General features: G+C 38.0%; 1 protein-coding gene across 4 annotated transcripts in view; it reads left to right on the forward strand.

Annotated features, from left to right (window-relative positions):
• The first annotated feature begins 1,686 nt into the window (after positions 1-1,686).
• The window catches only part of PURG (purine rich element binding protein G), a 37,428-nt gene continuing 23,511 nt past the window's right edge, over positions 1,687-15,603 (forward strand). For 2 of the 4 annotated variants that reach the window (XM_035004077.1, XM_035004076.1), the window contains exons 1-2: positions 1,687-1,767; positions 2,072-2,941. In XM_035004077.1, the coding sequence (XP_034859968.1) occupies positions 2,078-2,941 (864 nt within the window). In that variant the 5' untranslated portion in view covers positions 1,687-1,767; positions 2,072-2,077. Of the gene's footprint in view, positions 1,768-2,071; positions 9,132-13,132; positions 13,135-15,603 lie in introns of those variants that run through there. The other 2 variants (XM_035004078.1, XM_035004075.1) reach the window with 2 other exon arrangements.

Raw genomic sequence — 15,603 nt, forward strand, 5'->3', positions numbered from 1 at the left:
TGCACTTTCTTTCCCCCAGATGGCCACAGAACTAGCTCTCCCATTTCCTTCAACTCTTTACTCAAAAATTACCTTTTCAGTGAGGCCTTCCCTGACAAGCTATTGTAAAACTGCAGCTGCCTACTCCCACCTACAGTCATCATCTCTATTATTCTCCAAAGGATTGTCACCTTCTGACATACTGGGCATTTGACTTACTGTCTATCTCTCTCCAAAATGAAAGGTCCAAAAGCAGAAAGACTTGTGCCCGTTTTGTTCACTGTTGGTATCCCCAGAGCCTAGGGGAGTGCTCAATAAATATTTGTTGAATTAATAAAAGGAGACCACTATTCAATGACATCAAAACCTAAACTGCCCTATCCATCCCAATATCCCTAAAATTAACATACCAAATTATACAAAACCTTAAGTACCATGACTTAAAGACTGCTAAATAAGCATCCTAAGGATTTCATACCATAGGGACTGGTATTTTCCCATACTCAAATCTATCCAGAAAACAACTCAGATTCAGCCATGAAAAAAGAAAATTATGGATTTAAAGGATGTAAACTCAAGAAATAAAAATAAATAAAATAAATTCAAGAAATCCAACTTAATCTGCTAAATTACACATAACAGGTTATTTCCCCGGACTTTGTTGTGTAAATACGGAGTGGCTCGCGTTCTGCAGCAGTAAAGGCTGGACCCGAAGGGCCCAGTCCTAAGGACCCACGACAGACAACCGGTGGCACAAGCTGAGGGAGGGAAGCTCTGGGCAGGCCAGCGGCAGGTCCCTTTCCTGTATGCTCGGGAGGCGGAAAGGGGCAGAGGACACCCGTTTCTAACGCACCTCCCACACACTGCCCAGGGGCCTGTTTCGCCGGACTGAGCACCTCCAATGTCGGAGAAGGCTCGAATGATACCCCAGGGTCTGGAGCTAGCTAAAACAGGGGTGGAGTGGACACGTTACCCTGAGAAGAGTCAGTTCAACCGGCCTCCTCCTTCAGCCGGATGACTCGTGAAGCGCCACGACAGCAGGGCCTGGAACCCAGGTATCCAGGCTAGAAAGCAATTCGACAGACTTCACTCCCGCGCTGCGGAGCGCACGCCGCAACGTCACGGCGTCCCCAGGACCCATCAGCTGCGGAAGGCGGGCGCCCCGCCCCCGTCCCCGTCCTCCGCTCGAGTTGCGATGCAGCCCGGCCACCAAGCCCAGCTGGCTACGCGGCGCGCATGCGCAAAGACTCTCGCTGCCGCTGAGTACTCCGGGAGGTGTAGTCTCTGTGCCCGCGCCAGTGGGCCGCCAGAGTCCTGCATCCCGGCGGAACCTGAAGAAGTCTGAACACTCTCGCCACCCCCGTCCTCATTCCCGTCTTCACACCTGTCCAGTCACCTCGCACTCACGCTCCGTCCCCGCGCTCTGGGCTTCGGTCTCGGCGCGCCCCCAGGAAGAGCGCGAGACCTTCTCTTCCCTTCAGCGGGCTGTGCTGGAGGAGGCGGGGTCCACGGCCCGCCCCCTGCCGCCACCCCCCTCTCCCCTCCCGGCGGGTATCGGGCCGGTGCCCGAAGAGAGGCGGCGGCCCCCGCAGCGGCCGCAGGAGGGGCGGCGGCGGCGGGCGCCGCAGGCGATGCCCCTGCCCGGCTGCTCCGGCGGGGGACGGTGCGAGCGGCCGCGGCGGAGCTGGCGGGGGGCAGCGGCTGCGGCGGCTGCAGCAGAGGGGCCGAGAGCTGGCGGCGGCGGCGGTCGTGAAGGGCATCGGTAGCGGCGGTGATGGCAGTGTCGATGTGAGTGTTTGCTGGCTGGGGACCCCGGGGCTGCGGAGCCCGAGGCTGGCGGCCCGGCGGCGAGCGGGAGGCCCGGGCGGCGGAGGGATGCTCTGTGCGCGGTGCAGAGCCGGGAGACGCCGCCTGTCGCCGCCGACGGTTGGGCAGACGCGGGCGCCGGGCTCTGCGGCGGAGGGCTCCGTGCACCGCGGCCCGGAGTGGGGGTCCCGGGCGGAGGCGGGGGCAGCGCAGGCCGAGGGGCGTCTGCGATTGTTCTCAACACCCCTCCCCCACCCCACCCCGTGTGTCTGTTTGTCACTTGCAGCTGAAGATGGAAAGAGCCAGGCGGAGGGGAGGCGGCGGTGGCCGCGGCCGCGGCGGCAAGAATGTAGGGGGCTCTGGCCTAAGCAAGAGTAGACTCTATCCCCAGGCCCAGCACTCCCACTACCCCCACTACGCGGCTTCAGCCACCCCTAATCAGGCTGGGGGCGCAGCCGAAATCCAGGAGCTGGCCTCCAAACGAGTGGACATCCAGAAAAAGAGGTTTTACCTAGACGTAAAGCAAAGCTCCCGGGGCCGGTTCCTAAAGATAGCCGAAGTCTGGATAGGGAGAGGCCGGCAGGACAATATCAGAAAGAGTAAACTGACTCTGTCCCTGTCTGTGGCAGCGGAGCTGAAGGACTGTCTAGGGGACTTCATCGAGCATTACGCCCACCTGGGCCTGAAAGGCCACCGGCAAGAGCATGGCCACGGCAAAGATCAAGCCTCCAGGAGGAGACAGAAGCACTCGGCACCCTCCCCACCTGTCTCTGTAGGGTCCGAAGAGCACCCTCATAGTGTCCTCAAAACAGACTACATAGAGAGGGACAATAGGAAATATTATCTAGACCTAAAGGAAAATCAGCGGGGTCGCTTCCTAAGAATTAGACAAACCATGATGCGAGGGACTGGCATGATAGGTTATTTTGGTCACAGTTTGGGCCAAGAACAGACTATTGTGCTCCCCGCACAAGGAATGATTGAGTTTCGTGATGCCTTGGTTCAGCTCATTGAAGACTATGGCGAAGGGGACATAGAAGAACGAAGAGGTGAAGATGATGACCCACTTGAACTCCCAGAGGGGACTTCTTTCAGAGTGGACAATAAAAGGTTCTACTTTGATGTGGGCTCTAATAAATATGGAATTTTCCTGAAGGTAAGTGAGGTGAGGCCACCTTACCGTAATACTATTACTGTTCCATTCAAAGCTTGGACAAGGTTTGGGGAGAATTTTATCAAGTATGAAGAAGAGATGAGGAAAATTTGCAACAGCCATAAAGAAAAGAGAATGGATGGCAGAAGGGCCAGTGGTGAAGAACAAGAATGCCTCGACTAGAGTGAAATTGAACTCCATCAGGCAAAATTTAAAATCATAAATTGGCTAAAAGTACTGATCCATAATCACTTGAAGAAGTTTTTCTCTTTTTTTGGCCCTTTGTTATTAGTAATACCTCCAATAGTTTATACTTCAAGGAGTCTGATTCTCATGTTATACATAGAACATTATAATTCTTATGGGAATTCCAGCCTTCCCAGAGCTAAATAGTGTAGCTCTTCAACTGCTCCAGACTATTGAAGTATGCAAATCAGCACAAAGTATGACATTCTGACCTTCTAAATACCATAACTAAGATTTACATTGCACTATAACATGATCCTGAGAACATATACATATACTTAATATGGAAGTGTGAACTTCTATTTAACCAGTTCCCCGAGAAAGTATTCCATCCCTACTTCATTAAAAGCTGCTAAGCTTACCTGTAGCGCAGTTACCACAGAAACAGAAATTGACCTCAAGTATGGTATTAATATATTTCTTTATAAAAGAACATGTAGAAATATATTAGTTCATTGGATAACTGAATATCAAAAAGTACCATGAAAAAATCAAATCTTACAGTTATGATAGTATTCATAATTTCAAATTTTGTGGTAACCCTGCAGTTTATAGTTGCCATATCAAAGCCGTGGGAGAGTTTTAATTGGTTATTCTAATCCCATCTTTACCTCTCTTCACTATACCCTATATTTTTATTGACGTTCCAAAGTTTGAGGAATTACTTTTATGTCGCTGTTGAGTGGGAGGCTTCATCCTATGGCTTTGCTCTGGAAATCTTGGTGTTTTAGCCTTTCATGCTAATTTGAAGGTTGTGAGAGTTTTTTTCCCAAAATATATCATGGACTCAAGGTGTTATATTTTATGCTTCTTCTTTAGCACTATTTCAGAGGGGTTGGTGCACCAGTTAACTGATACAAAAATACATCTGTAATAATACATTTTAGTAGCACTTTTGCTACCCTTAAAACAGTGTCAACACTTCCAATAGAAACCTGGCTTTTACAGGTATTTTAATTCCAGGGGAAAAAAAAAAAACAACTCTTTTTCTAAAAAGCACTTAGAATATAAATTTTCAGCCTGGGAAAATTATTTAAGGATTGGTTATAAACATATTTGAAAGGAAAATTCAGGCATTTTCCAAGGTGCTCTTTATGATACTTAAAAAGGCTTACTTTACGCAAGACTCACCCATTTACCTGTATTAAAAATTACTTTCCAGGAAGTGCCACAGCAATTTTTCAACACCTAAGCAATTTTTAAACAAGTGGATAAAGTGTGTATGTGTACCAACCCACCCTGTATTAACTGACTGGAATTTTATCTGTTGAGCTGCATTTTATTCTGATTGAAATTACTGTCTTTTATCTTGGCTTTATTCACCTCCCACACAATAAGTCCATATAATCATGTTTAAGAGCCAGACACTGATTTCAACCCCCAAATATAGCTCTCATTGATGAGAGCTGGCTGCATGGATTGAGATCAGAATGTAGCTCTCCTTTTATATGTTATAAGTAGTTTAAAATTATTTTAATAATTTTTTCCTTCAGCAGTTTGTCCCTGAATCCATTTAAGTAAGGTCACTAAGAGAACTTTGTGAGTCAAGGAAAGAGTATTACTGGCTTATCTTATTCAAAAACAAGCAATCAGTAACCCAGACATACATGCTGGTATTGGTTTTCAGATTGTATTTCATGTTTCCTCAAGTAGTATGAAGGAATCTCATTAGTTCATTATAATTGTGGACCATCTGGATTACTATGGAACAACTGAAGGTTAGAAGATAATGTTAGTACTAGAGTTAATAGCACATGGTGGGTGTTGAGACTCTAAAAGTAGCAAGGATCTTTAAACAGTCCTAACTGTAAAATAACTATTGTAGACTTGATAAAAAGTAGTTTTTGGTATATGAAGGAGTGATGTGCACTTGAATTACTGTACTACTGATTGTTATTGCTGCCCATCATAGTGCCTATTAATAATTATCAACCTGTCAGATGTTGGCAAACGGGAGCGATGAATGCTCCAGTATTCGAGTGTTCCTATCACTATTGCTATGACTATATACTCTCTCTTAAAACCTTCCCTCCTAAAATATTTATATCCATTAAATCTAAATGATTTCTTTTTTGGTTTTTAGTCTGATAAGATTTGAGTGTTTATGTCTATATATATACATACATGTGTGTATATATACATATACACAATACTATGTCAGACTTAAAGAGAAATACCTTTAATTCATTGTATATAAATATTAATTTTGCATTAATTATTTAAGTCAAGAATTAGTTAGTAGCCAAATCTTCTACATTGTATGTATACTTCAAAGTTATTACCATCTCAAAGCTATAGATTGGTAGATGCATATATACCGGCAATTGAATATACATTAGAATCACTAAACCTTCTGCCAGTCCTTTTGTTTCACTTTTTTATATGTATTCATTGAAAAATGAAATGATGTTATGATTTTTTGATACTTAAAATTCCCAATTATTCATTAGCCATAATCAAATAAGATCCAGTTCAAAACTCTGGTATTAGGACATGTATTGCCATGTATCTTATAAAATAAGCTACTATTTTTATCTGTGCAATATACATTTTATTTATTGTCATTTGTAACATAAGTGAAGCTGCAAGTGTACATGGTATTCTTCAAAATAATAGGATCCCAGCCTTGAAGACATTAAAACTCTCAAGGCAACTGGATGTTAGAAGTCAAAAAATGAGCATTCCAAGTTAGTAACCAAAATTACTAGTTCACTGTATAATTCTAAAACACTGATGATGTTTGCACATAATAACCCAAGTATAATGTGGTAAAGACTCAAAACTGTCATAATATAAGCTAATAGTATGAAATTTGGAAACGGGTTCCTCCTAATAGTTGGCAGTGTGCTCCTAAGCAATCGAAAGCAGCACTAATCTGTTGCTTATATGCAAAAGATGCAATGTATTATAAAAGTATTAAAAGTTCTGCCACATTTTATAATTTTCCTTGTTAAAGCCCCAACTGCCATGTCCCTTAAACTTGAGTCAAACACAAGCTTATTTGCACTAAAGAGCATGGCCAAAAAATAAATGACAGGGTGGAAAAGCTAGTTGGAACCTCTTGAAATAATTGGTTCTAATGGGAGAATTTCACATTTGTCTATTAGAAAGCTATATGGTCCAGGCAGACAATCTGTCAGTTCACTAATTTAATAATGCACTTTACCTTTTGTATATAGAGGATGTACATTTATGCCACTCGACAGGTGGGATGTGTTTCAATAACTATGTAGTTAGAATCTGTAGGGTGATCTCTTGCATGCAGATGTTTGTGTTGGAACTGCTATAATAACAAGTTTCCATTAAATCGGTGTAATGGAGGAGGGTAGAAGATGCTTTTGAAACAAATCCCAATACATTTAACAAACACTTTTCAAGTAGAGTTCATATTTGTATTCTTAAGACCTAAAATCAATTAAAAAAAAAACCTATTTCTAGCCCAGATTAGTGTTAGAGTTGAGACTCTATCTAGTTGAGACTCCCTGTGATACCCATAATACCCTGAAAGTTAATTTTGGGAATTTGTGCAGATAAAAAAAATTTTAATAATTCTGTTTCATTGTCGATGTGTGTTAAAATGACTAATGAAAAGACAGTACATGATACTGTATTAGAATTCAAAATATGGTTGGCTGATATGGCCTCATTAAGAAAACACCCAGACTAAAGAAATAAAGTTTCAAATTAAGAAAATGCAAAGAGCCAAAGAACCATTGCTAAAATAAACATAGTATTATTTCAAAATTTGCAGAACTAACTTTCACCGACCAAAAAGGGTATTGGGAGATTTAGTGTATCCTTTCATCCTAAAAACTTCCTGAGATGTACATTTGAAAACTAGATAACTGTTGCTTAATAATAGGTTGTATGTACTTTACTAAGAAACACTGTGTACTAATAATTCATTGAGAATATGCTATATTTACTGCATTCATTTTATATATATGGATAAGAATACATTATATATAGTCATTCTATCTTAATATATTCATGTATTTATATTGTAATTTTGCAAATATTTTCAGTAAAATAAACATTTATCTGAGCTGCACAATTTGAAGAGGATGAAATTGGAATACACCCTCAGACACTCATTTTTAATAAGCAGCTACCATTGAAAGTTGATGTATGTACTATCACTCCTTTAGATTTTGTTTTATGGTTTATTTTAATATTTAAGTGATTAGGACTCAATTTGAACTTTTAAGTGGTGTTCTGAAAATAATTTTTATAAGTGTGAGTTTTTTTCCCCTGCTTATTTCAAAATGTCTTTCATTGGAACTATTTATAAAATCCTATTCCAAGCTTTATGTAAGGGCTTGGCTTAGTCACCACATAGTTTGAAGTCTGTCTTTACCAAAACACCAAACATCTTTGGCAGGATAAAATCTAAAGTAAACCACAGAGAGAAGTTAAAATTGATTCTGTGCCAAAAGAATAATACAGGTATAATATTTATCACTGCCAAATAAGATTCTTAAAGTCCTTCTGAAGTTTCCTTAAAGATTTCTTGAATTTCATAGACAAACGGTGGCTAATGGCTAACCCATCGGAGGAAGAGAGTAAAGATGTCAGCATGCTGGTGAGACAACCCATAGTCCACAGTACTGTAGCAATGAGGTACAGGGAAAATGTGTTTTTCCCAAGTTAAGGTCATGTGAAATTTGAGTTTTTAGATCACAGTTACTGTCAGAAAGTAAATATAACAAAATTTATGTAGGTGGATCTCGGAAAAACAATATATGCGTTAGTATATTTTCTTGTATAATGTAAAAAAATTAGTCTTTTTTTCTTAATTTGACGTGATTGTTAAAATTAAATTTATTTTAGTAGTGGGTTTTTAATCAATATTTTTGAATAGGGAAAACATATATATGGTACAAAATTTAAATGCTACAGTTAGTGAAAAGTAACAACCAGTGTTACCAATTTCTTGTGTATCCTTCTAGAATTACTCTGAATATACAAGCATATGTGTATATAAATATATTCTTTTTGCACATACAAATGAAAATATATACACTGTCTTGTACCTAGTAGTATCAATTTTGGATGTCATTTTAAATGAATTTTTTCCCTTTTATTCAGATACTATACTTGATCTAGTTAACATAGCACTTAATTTGAACTATATTATTACACCAAGGGAACCTCAAGGAAATTTTAAATGAATCCCATTGATATTTACTTAAAATGCAAATATATGTATATATTAATTTAAAATGTATAAATGTTTAATTTCCCTTCCTAACCTAACCACCTTGCCCTTCCTGTCTTCCCATCTTCCTTCCCGCAAAAGAATATTGGTCTTTTTCCTGAAGTAATATGGTTCAGGACTGGCAAGATATTAAGCTATTTTACCAAGTATTATTTTAGCTTAACTATGTTCTCCAATGAAAAACACCCGTATTTAAAAGCTTTAACAAATTATCACTTTCAGTCAAGTTTTTACTAATTCTGCTATTATCTTATTTTTATCCAAAGACTTTGCCATTATGAGAGCAAATGAGTGCTAGAACTATAGTGAAAGGTTATGCTATGACTGTTGAAATCTTTTGATTTGTTAACATGAGCTTTATCTTTATGATGATAAGGTTATTAATGAATAATGCCTTTAGCAACTTATAGTCAAATCCATCACTACACAAAGGGGTAACACTAGTCCTGATTGTTTAAAGCATATATTCCCCCACAGAAGGACTCAGAGTCTGTCAGATGTCCTTGGGACCAGAAGGGGTACTACAGTGATTTGGAGAGAGATGAAAACTTTGGGGCTATGAGGTTTCAAATACAACTAAACCATCTCCATTCTCTGCTAGAAGAGTATAAAACAGTAAATTGTTTTTTAAAATGAAGTGAGCATAATGCTTTAATAGTTTTTCAGACGAGATCGGGCGCGTTCAGGGTGGTATGGCCGTAGACAATGCTTTAATAGTTTTTCAAAACCTCCCCTGTCCAAAAAAATCATTATTCTCTTTTCATTCACATCAAGCATGTATTTTAAAGTCACCTTTCTAATAACCACCAAGAAAAAATTATCTGACAAATTGAAAGTTCCGTATTGGAACCCTGAAGGATACTGTCTAGTTATAAATCAAATCAACCAGAGTAAAAGATCCAGTACTGTTAGAAATACCTTAAAATATATGAGAATTGGGGGGAATTTTTTTTAATGGATTTGTATCTGTAAATTTTATGAAAATGTTAAAAGGTTTGAAAAATTCAAGCATTGGTTTAAACTTCAGAATATTATCTCCATAATTGGTGGCATGATTTTCTGTTTGTAAAATGAGAGAGTTGTTAGAAGACAGAATCCTCTTAAACATATATATTTAAAGCATAAAAGAGTTTGTTTCTTTTCATGATCAATAACTCATCATCCTTTGCAGAATCTATAACATTGGTTAAAATCTCCAGGTATTTATTTGTTCAAGCTTAAAATGGTTTATATGTTTTGCTTCTTATTTAAAGAAAGGGGTCAAAAGGAAGGTAAATTCTCCTGCAGGAATGAGTTTTGCTTAAATTTAGGCTGAAAAAAAATTAGGAATCTCCCATCCTTAATCAAGGAGTTTCCCGTGTTAGTACTTTCTGGTAAATTATGTTTTCCAAGCTATCTTCTTTCAAAAATCCTTTGTGAGAAATTGCTTATTCTTATTGAGGCCAGTGACATCTACCAGTGAATAAAAACTTGACTCATAATGAAATTAGTGCTGCTACAGTGAAGTTAGTTTGTGATGTGAATATAAAGAAAATACTCATTTAAATGGAATATACAGTTTCTTCTTTTCTGTTGTTGACTTATTTCTAAGACTGAATAGGAGTTGCTTAGCCTCTCATTTTTCCCCCTTGTATACTTAGTTTCTATGTTATTCTATTCAAAATTTTCATTGTTCCCAGGAAATAATAGAGGTAAAGAAAAGGGAAAGTAATCCCTAAGAAAAATGTTCATAGTAGTTAAAAGTTAGAGTTGCTCAAAGTGTAAGATTGGGGGGGGAAATCCTTTTGTGGGTTTTTGTCTTTATCAAAATGATGGTATAAATCCATTTGCTTTATTTGATCTGATTAAAGACAGACTTTCTTTTGAGATGCCTATATTCAGAAATATTTAGTATCTTGCTTAGAGAAAATGGTTCTGTAGTATAGTACATATTCTTCAGAATTTTATTTCTTGTGGATTTGATGAGGTTGTTGCCTAGAGGTAGCAAATGTATAAGTAAGAGAGAAGAGAAAAGTAGTGGCTTATTATTTTGTTTGCCTATAACAAAGGAAATCAGTATAACTGAAATGGGAGAAATAAGACATTCTCAAAACTAAGTCCCTACTTATTTAACCTTTAAAAGATCATTTGAGAAAGAATAATAAGACCTAATTCTGCCAGTGGATGGCCTCTCAGCAAACCATTTAACTTCAGTAGGATGACTTCCTTTTATGAAACATGAACAAGGGGCTCCTAGGTTGCTCAATCTGTTAAGCATCCGACGCTTGGTTTCAGCTCAGATCATGTTAGGGTTGTGAGATCGAGCCCTGTGTAGGGCTCCATACTCAGCTCAGAGTCTGCTTGAGATTCTCTCCCTTCCCCTCTCTGCCCTACCGCCCACCCCTCTCCCCAGTCCCGCTCGCTCTCTCTAAAAATAAAATAAATAAAATCTTTAAAAAAATGAGCAAGATCATGCTAGAAGCTAAGGTTCCCTCCCACTCTAAACTTCTAAAATTCCTGTGTCAATGGAATGTGAAAGAAAAGCAGAGAATACCAGAATTGGAAAGTGTAAGACAGTCTCTCTTTATATTAAAAACAACTGTAATAATGCAGCAATCTGTGATGATACCCAAAGAACATGCAGAAGTGGCAGTTTTTTATCACATGTATGTATCTCTTGAACCACACAAAATGAAATTTTGTTCCTAGTCCTTTTTAAGATCAAATTGTTATATGCTAACTACGTGACTATCCTATGCTTTAATTATTTTATAGGAATATTTTTATTATCTATATGAGGTCTTATCCTTGGAAGCATCACTTGTTTCTACACATTCTGTGGTCACTTCTTACGTTGTGCATGGCAAAAGAATTTTAAAAATAACATCATTTCCTGAAATGTCATTGTACCTGAAATAATCTTAAATTACATTGCTAAATAATACACTGCTACTATCACTGCAGGGACCCCTGAGAATGAAGTACTACCCTTGACCTCTATTTCCTTGGTCTATTGAACATAGTATGTTACAAGTAATGATGTTTAACAAAGGAAATCAGGAAGGGCACTGAACTGTGAACAGTAGGGTTCTACTTTAGAGGACCTGTAACTACTAGGGTGTGCAAAGATAAAACATTATCATGAGTTTGTTTGTTTTGTTTTTAGCCTTGAGAAACTACCAAGGTTGATGATTGAAGGGGAAGAGAAGAACACACAAGGATTTTTGTCCCAGATGCATTTATTTAAGTGCCCCAATCGTCCACTGTCAATAGAGCACAGGGAAAAGAGAGACCTCTCCCCCTAGACCTCTCTTTTTGGTGCCCGTTTGTTTATCAAAGAAAGTGCTTCAGAGTAACCAAAGTGTATTTTGAAGTGTGTCTACACATGTGTATTTTACTAATTCCAAAAATATCTGTGCACATAAAATTCCATTGCAGACATACTCCATATACTAAAACAGCTTTTAGCCTGGTGGTGGTTCACCATAGCAATCTGGTTGGTCACTTCTCTACAAATTCTATAGAGTGAGTTGGCTGTTGTAATGTTTTTCTCCTCCCTCTTCTAGAAATAACAGATACATTTTAGGTTCTTGGTTGTTTCTTCTTCAGTGTTGCTTGAAATCTAAGTGGGATATGAGAGAATAGTTTAGTTGGGCAGTTACTTGCCCTTGTCATTTTGTGGAAATTGTCTGTAGCTTCCCATTTTAAACATTCTCAGCAACTTTACCAAAAGAAAACACGTAAGTGCCAAAACTATCCAGCAAATAAAATAGCAGAACCATAAGAAGTAAGGATAAGGGGGCGCCTGGGTGGCTCAGTTGGTTAAGCGACTGCCTTCGGCTCAGGTCATGATCCTGGAGTCCCGGGATCGAGTCCCGCATCAGGCGAGTCCCGCATCAGGGAGCCTGCTTCTCCCTCTGACCCTCCCACCTCTCATGCTCTCTCTATCTCATTCTCTCTCTCAAATAAATAAAATCTTTAAAAAAAAAAAAAAAAAGTAAGGATAAGGATATGTACAAGACACCTAGATACAAAAAAAAAAAATCCTTATCATTTGCTAATTTGCTTCAGAAGCTGCTGTATTATATTTCTAGGTTTTTCAGACTAGCAATGTGACTTATACCAATGACTGACAGTCTAGAATCTCAATAGGATAAAATAGTTTGAAAGTTCAGTTGAATTTATTATGGAATTTTATCTTTTGCTGTTCTCCAGAAAGGGTAAACCATGCTTTAGTCATATATAAAAATTGAGTTCTAAAATTCCATCACTCATAATTTTCTTCCCTTCTTTTTCCCCCTCTCATGCACTGTACCCTGTTGGAAGCGGCTAAGAACACTAATTTCTCCCACTACCCCCATGGCCCCACTCCATCCTATTTATTTGTTGAGGTGACAATTGAAACACAATAGAGAAAGGCTAAAGGAATCGCCCTATGAACTAGACCTATAGTCCAAGAAAGAAGGGCTACTACTTCACTCAATTAATCTCAACACTCCTACCACATTTCTTCTATACAGCAATTTAGGAATGTGGTAGAATAGAAACATTTCACTTGGGAAATATGGGCTGAAAGTTCAGTTAATCCAACTTTTCAGTACACAATGGATCTTCAGGAAATAATTTGACTAGCATAATTGACAGGTAATTTCAGAAATGAGTTTAGCCTCTAGGAAAATTGCACCATGACCGTTTTTAAAGAGAAGGTGGTAACAAAGGAGGAGTCGATCAAGATTTATTAGTACCAACAGCTGTTACTTATTGAATATCTATCATATATTAGGCATTGCTGAACCCCTTGTAACTCTTCTAATCCTTATAGCAACCCTATTACCGACCCATTTTAATATGATTTTCCAGAGATATCCGAAACTGGTTGAGTATTTCAGAACTAATATATTTGAACCCAAATTGACACCAAGCCAAAGATTGTACTCATTCAATTAGGCCAAACTATCTTCAAGACTTACCCCAAAATGTAACCCCCTGACTAATAAAGCACAGTCTACCTTCAAACACCACTGGTAAATCTGCCTCAGATTACTAGGAATTATTTTATCCAAAACTAATCCCTATATATGGGGCAGGTGCCACCAGAAGACACTCCTTATGTAAGGGTTCATCTAGTTCGTTGAAATTCAGCACTAATAAATACAACTTATTTGATCTTTAGTATAGTCTACAGATTGAACCTCTCATCTCAACCAGCTATTTTAAATAAATGTCAGTAATTTTGAAAAGAGATCAGATGATGAGAATATATGGGTCATCCCAATTTAACCCTTAAGGGCAGAGAGGAGACAAATTACTATTTACCATGGATCTACAATTTCATTTTCATGAACCAAAATCAACTGGTCATGTTGAATTGATTTGGAAATAAGTCTTGTCAATATTAGTGAAAAGTTTATTGTTTCTTGCAACTCTTTTTACCATCTTACTCTTCCTATATCACGCCACTTATTTTTATATTTCATTACCAAGTTTCCTCCTCTTTTCCTTATCCCCAGCAGAATAAACTGAGATGACTACCCTATTTACAGATACACATTTTTCTCCGTGACTCCAGGCCAGTGGTTTTCAAATTTTGGTGTGATTAAGAATGACCCAGAGGGTTTGTTAACACACAGATTGCTGGCCCCACTTCCTGAGTTTATGGTCTATAGGTCTGGGGTGGTGAGGAGAGGATCAAAAATATGCATTTCTGACATATATCCAGGTGAGCTGATGCTGCTAAAATGGGGACCACACTTTAAGAACCACTGCTGTATGTTGATGTGATTTTACCTTAACTATAAGACAGTGAAGGAGAAATGTGGTCAAAATAACTGTAGCATGTTGGTAGAAAGAAGACTCAGAGCTATTCATTCTGCCTTGAGAAATTTACAAATCTAAAACAGTATTTTTTATAAATTGACTAAGCTTTAGGTAAAAATCATTTTCTTCTCTTTTTATCCTTTCATTACATTCAATAACTTTCTTCTCTATGATTTTTTGACATCACTCTTGAGATAATTCTGGTAGGGATTAACAATTATGAATTTTTATATGAAAAGCTTGGCATTCAAATTTATGGAGACTGAAGCATATTTTTAATTTATTAAATAACATATATAAATCTTAGTAAAGGAAAGTAAATTATTTCTATACTCAACAGTTATTAATACAACTGTTAGTGAATATTAAATATTAAGACTTGAGGGGATCTTAGAATTAGTTCCGTCCCTCAATTTTACATTTTATGACATGTCATGTAGCTCAAATGGTTCATAATTACTAAAGTAAGCCAGGTAAACAGAAAATAAAAGCTAAAGCTTAAAATGCTGATTGTCTCTTGAGATATATAAATGATAAGAAATATACTAATTTTTTTAAAAGCGTATGTTTTCACCTTCTTCCTGTGTCTTATCTATATGTGTAGGATAGAGGAACTATATATGTACTGTAATGTATTTATGGTACTTTTTTCAAATTAACAGTGGGACCCATTGATTTAAATTTAGAGATACTTCCCATGGATGCTCATTGAGCATATTTGAAAACATAACTAACATACTTAAAAATAATTGAGAGTATGTTTGCTAACCTGTGGACATTCTATAATTAATGAGTTGATCAAAATTAATAAAACAATATTTTGTATATGAATCTATATAATTAATATATATGACATAACCTTAATAGCTCTCATTCCAGTGGATCACATTTTACCAGAAATACTAGATCATTCATATATACACATTTGGTTGTTCTGCAAGTTCATTAACTTCTCTTTCCAACTACTACTCCTTCGATGGTTAGTGCTCCAGAACAATGAATGAATTCCTAATTGTGAAAAAGATGAACGTAACAGAGATAGTCACCAAGTCAAGAAGATCATTACGGGCAGTATAACTTTTTTAAAAATTCTCTGTCCTGTTTGTATTCTAACTACAATTTAAATTTTGGATTTAAAAAATTTAAGTCTTAGGATTATAATCTGAGGAAGCTTCAGGCAGAATAAAGATCTATAGGAGATTTATAGGAAATTTCAGCTCAACATGAGGGCAGACTTCAAGAAGTAGTGTTGCTTTCCTGTTGCTGAAATTTTTTAAGGCAGAGAATAGACATGCACTTCATTTAGGATGTGCAAAGGGAATTAATAAATCAGAAAAAAAATGGATTGTTATTACCTTGAAGATTCTTTTCAACCCTGAAAGACAGGATTTCTTGGGAATACTTG

The sequence above is a fragment of the Mirounga leonina genome, unplaced genomic scaffold, assembly GCF_011800145.1.
Source record: "Mirounga leonina isolate KUSES-001 unplaced genomic scaffold, KU_Mleo_1.0 Mir_128, whole genome shotgun sequence".
Lineage (NCBI taxonomy): Eukaryota > Metazoa > Chordata > Mammalia > Carnivora > Phocidae > Mirounga > Mirounga leonina.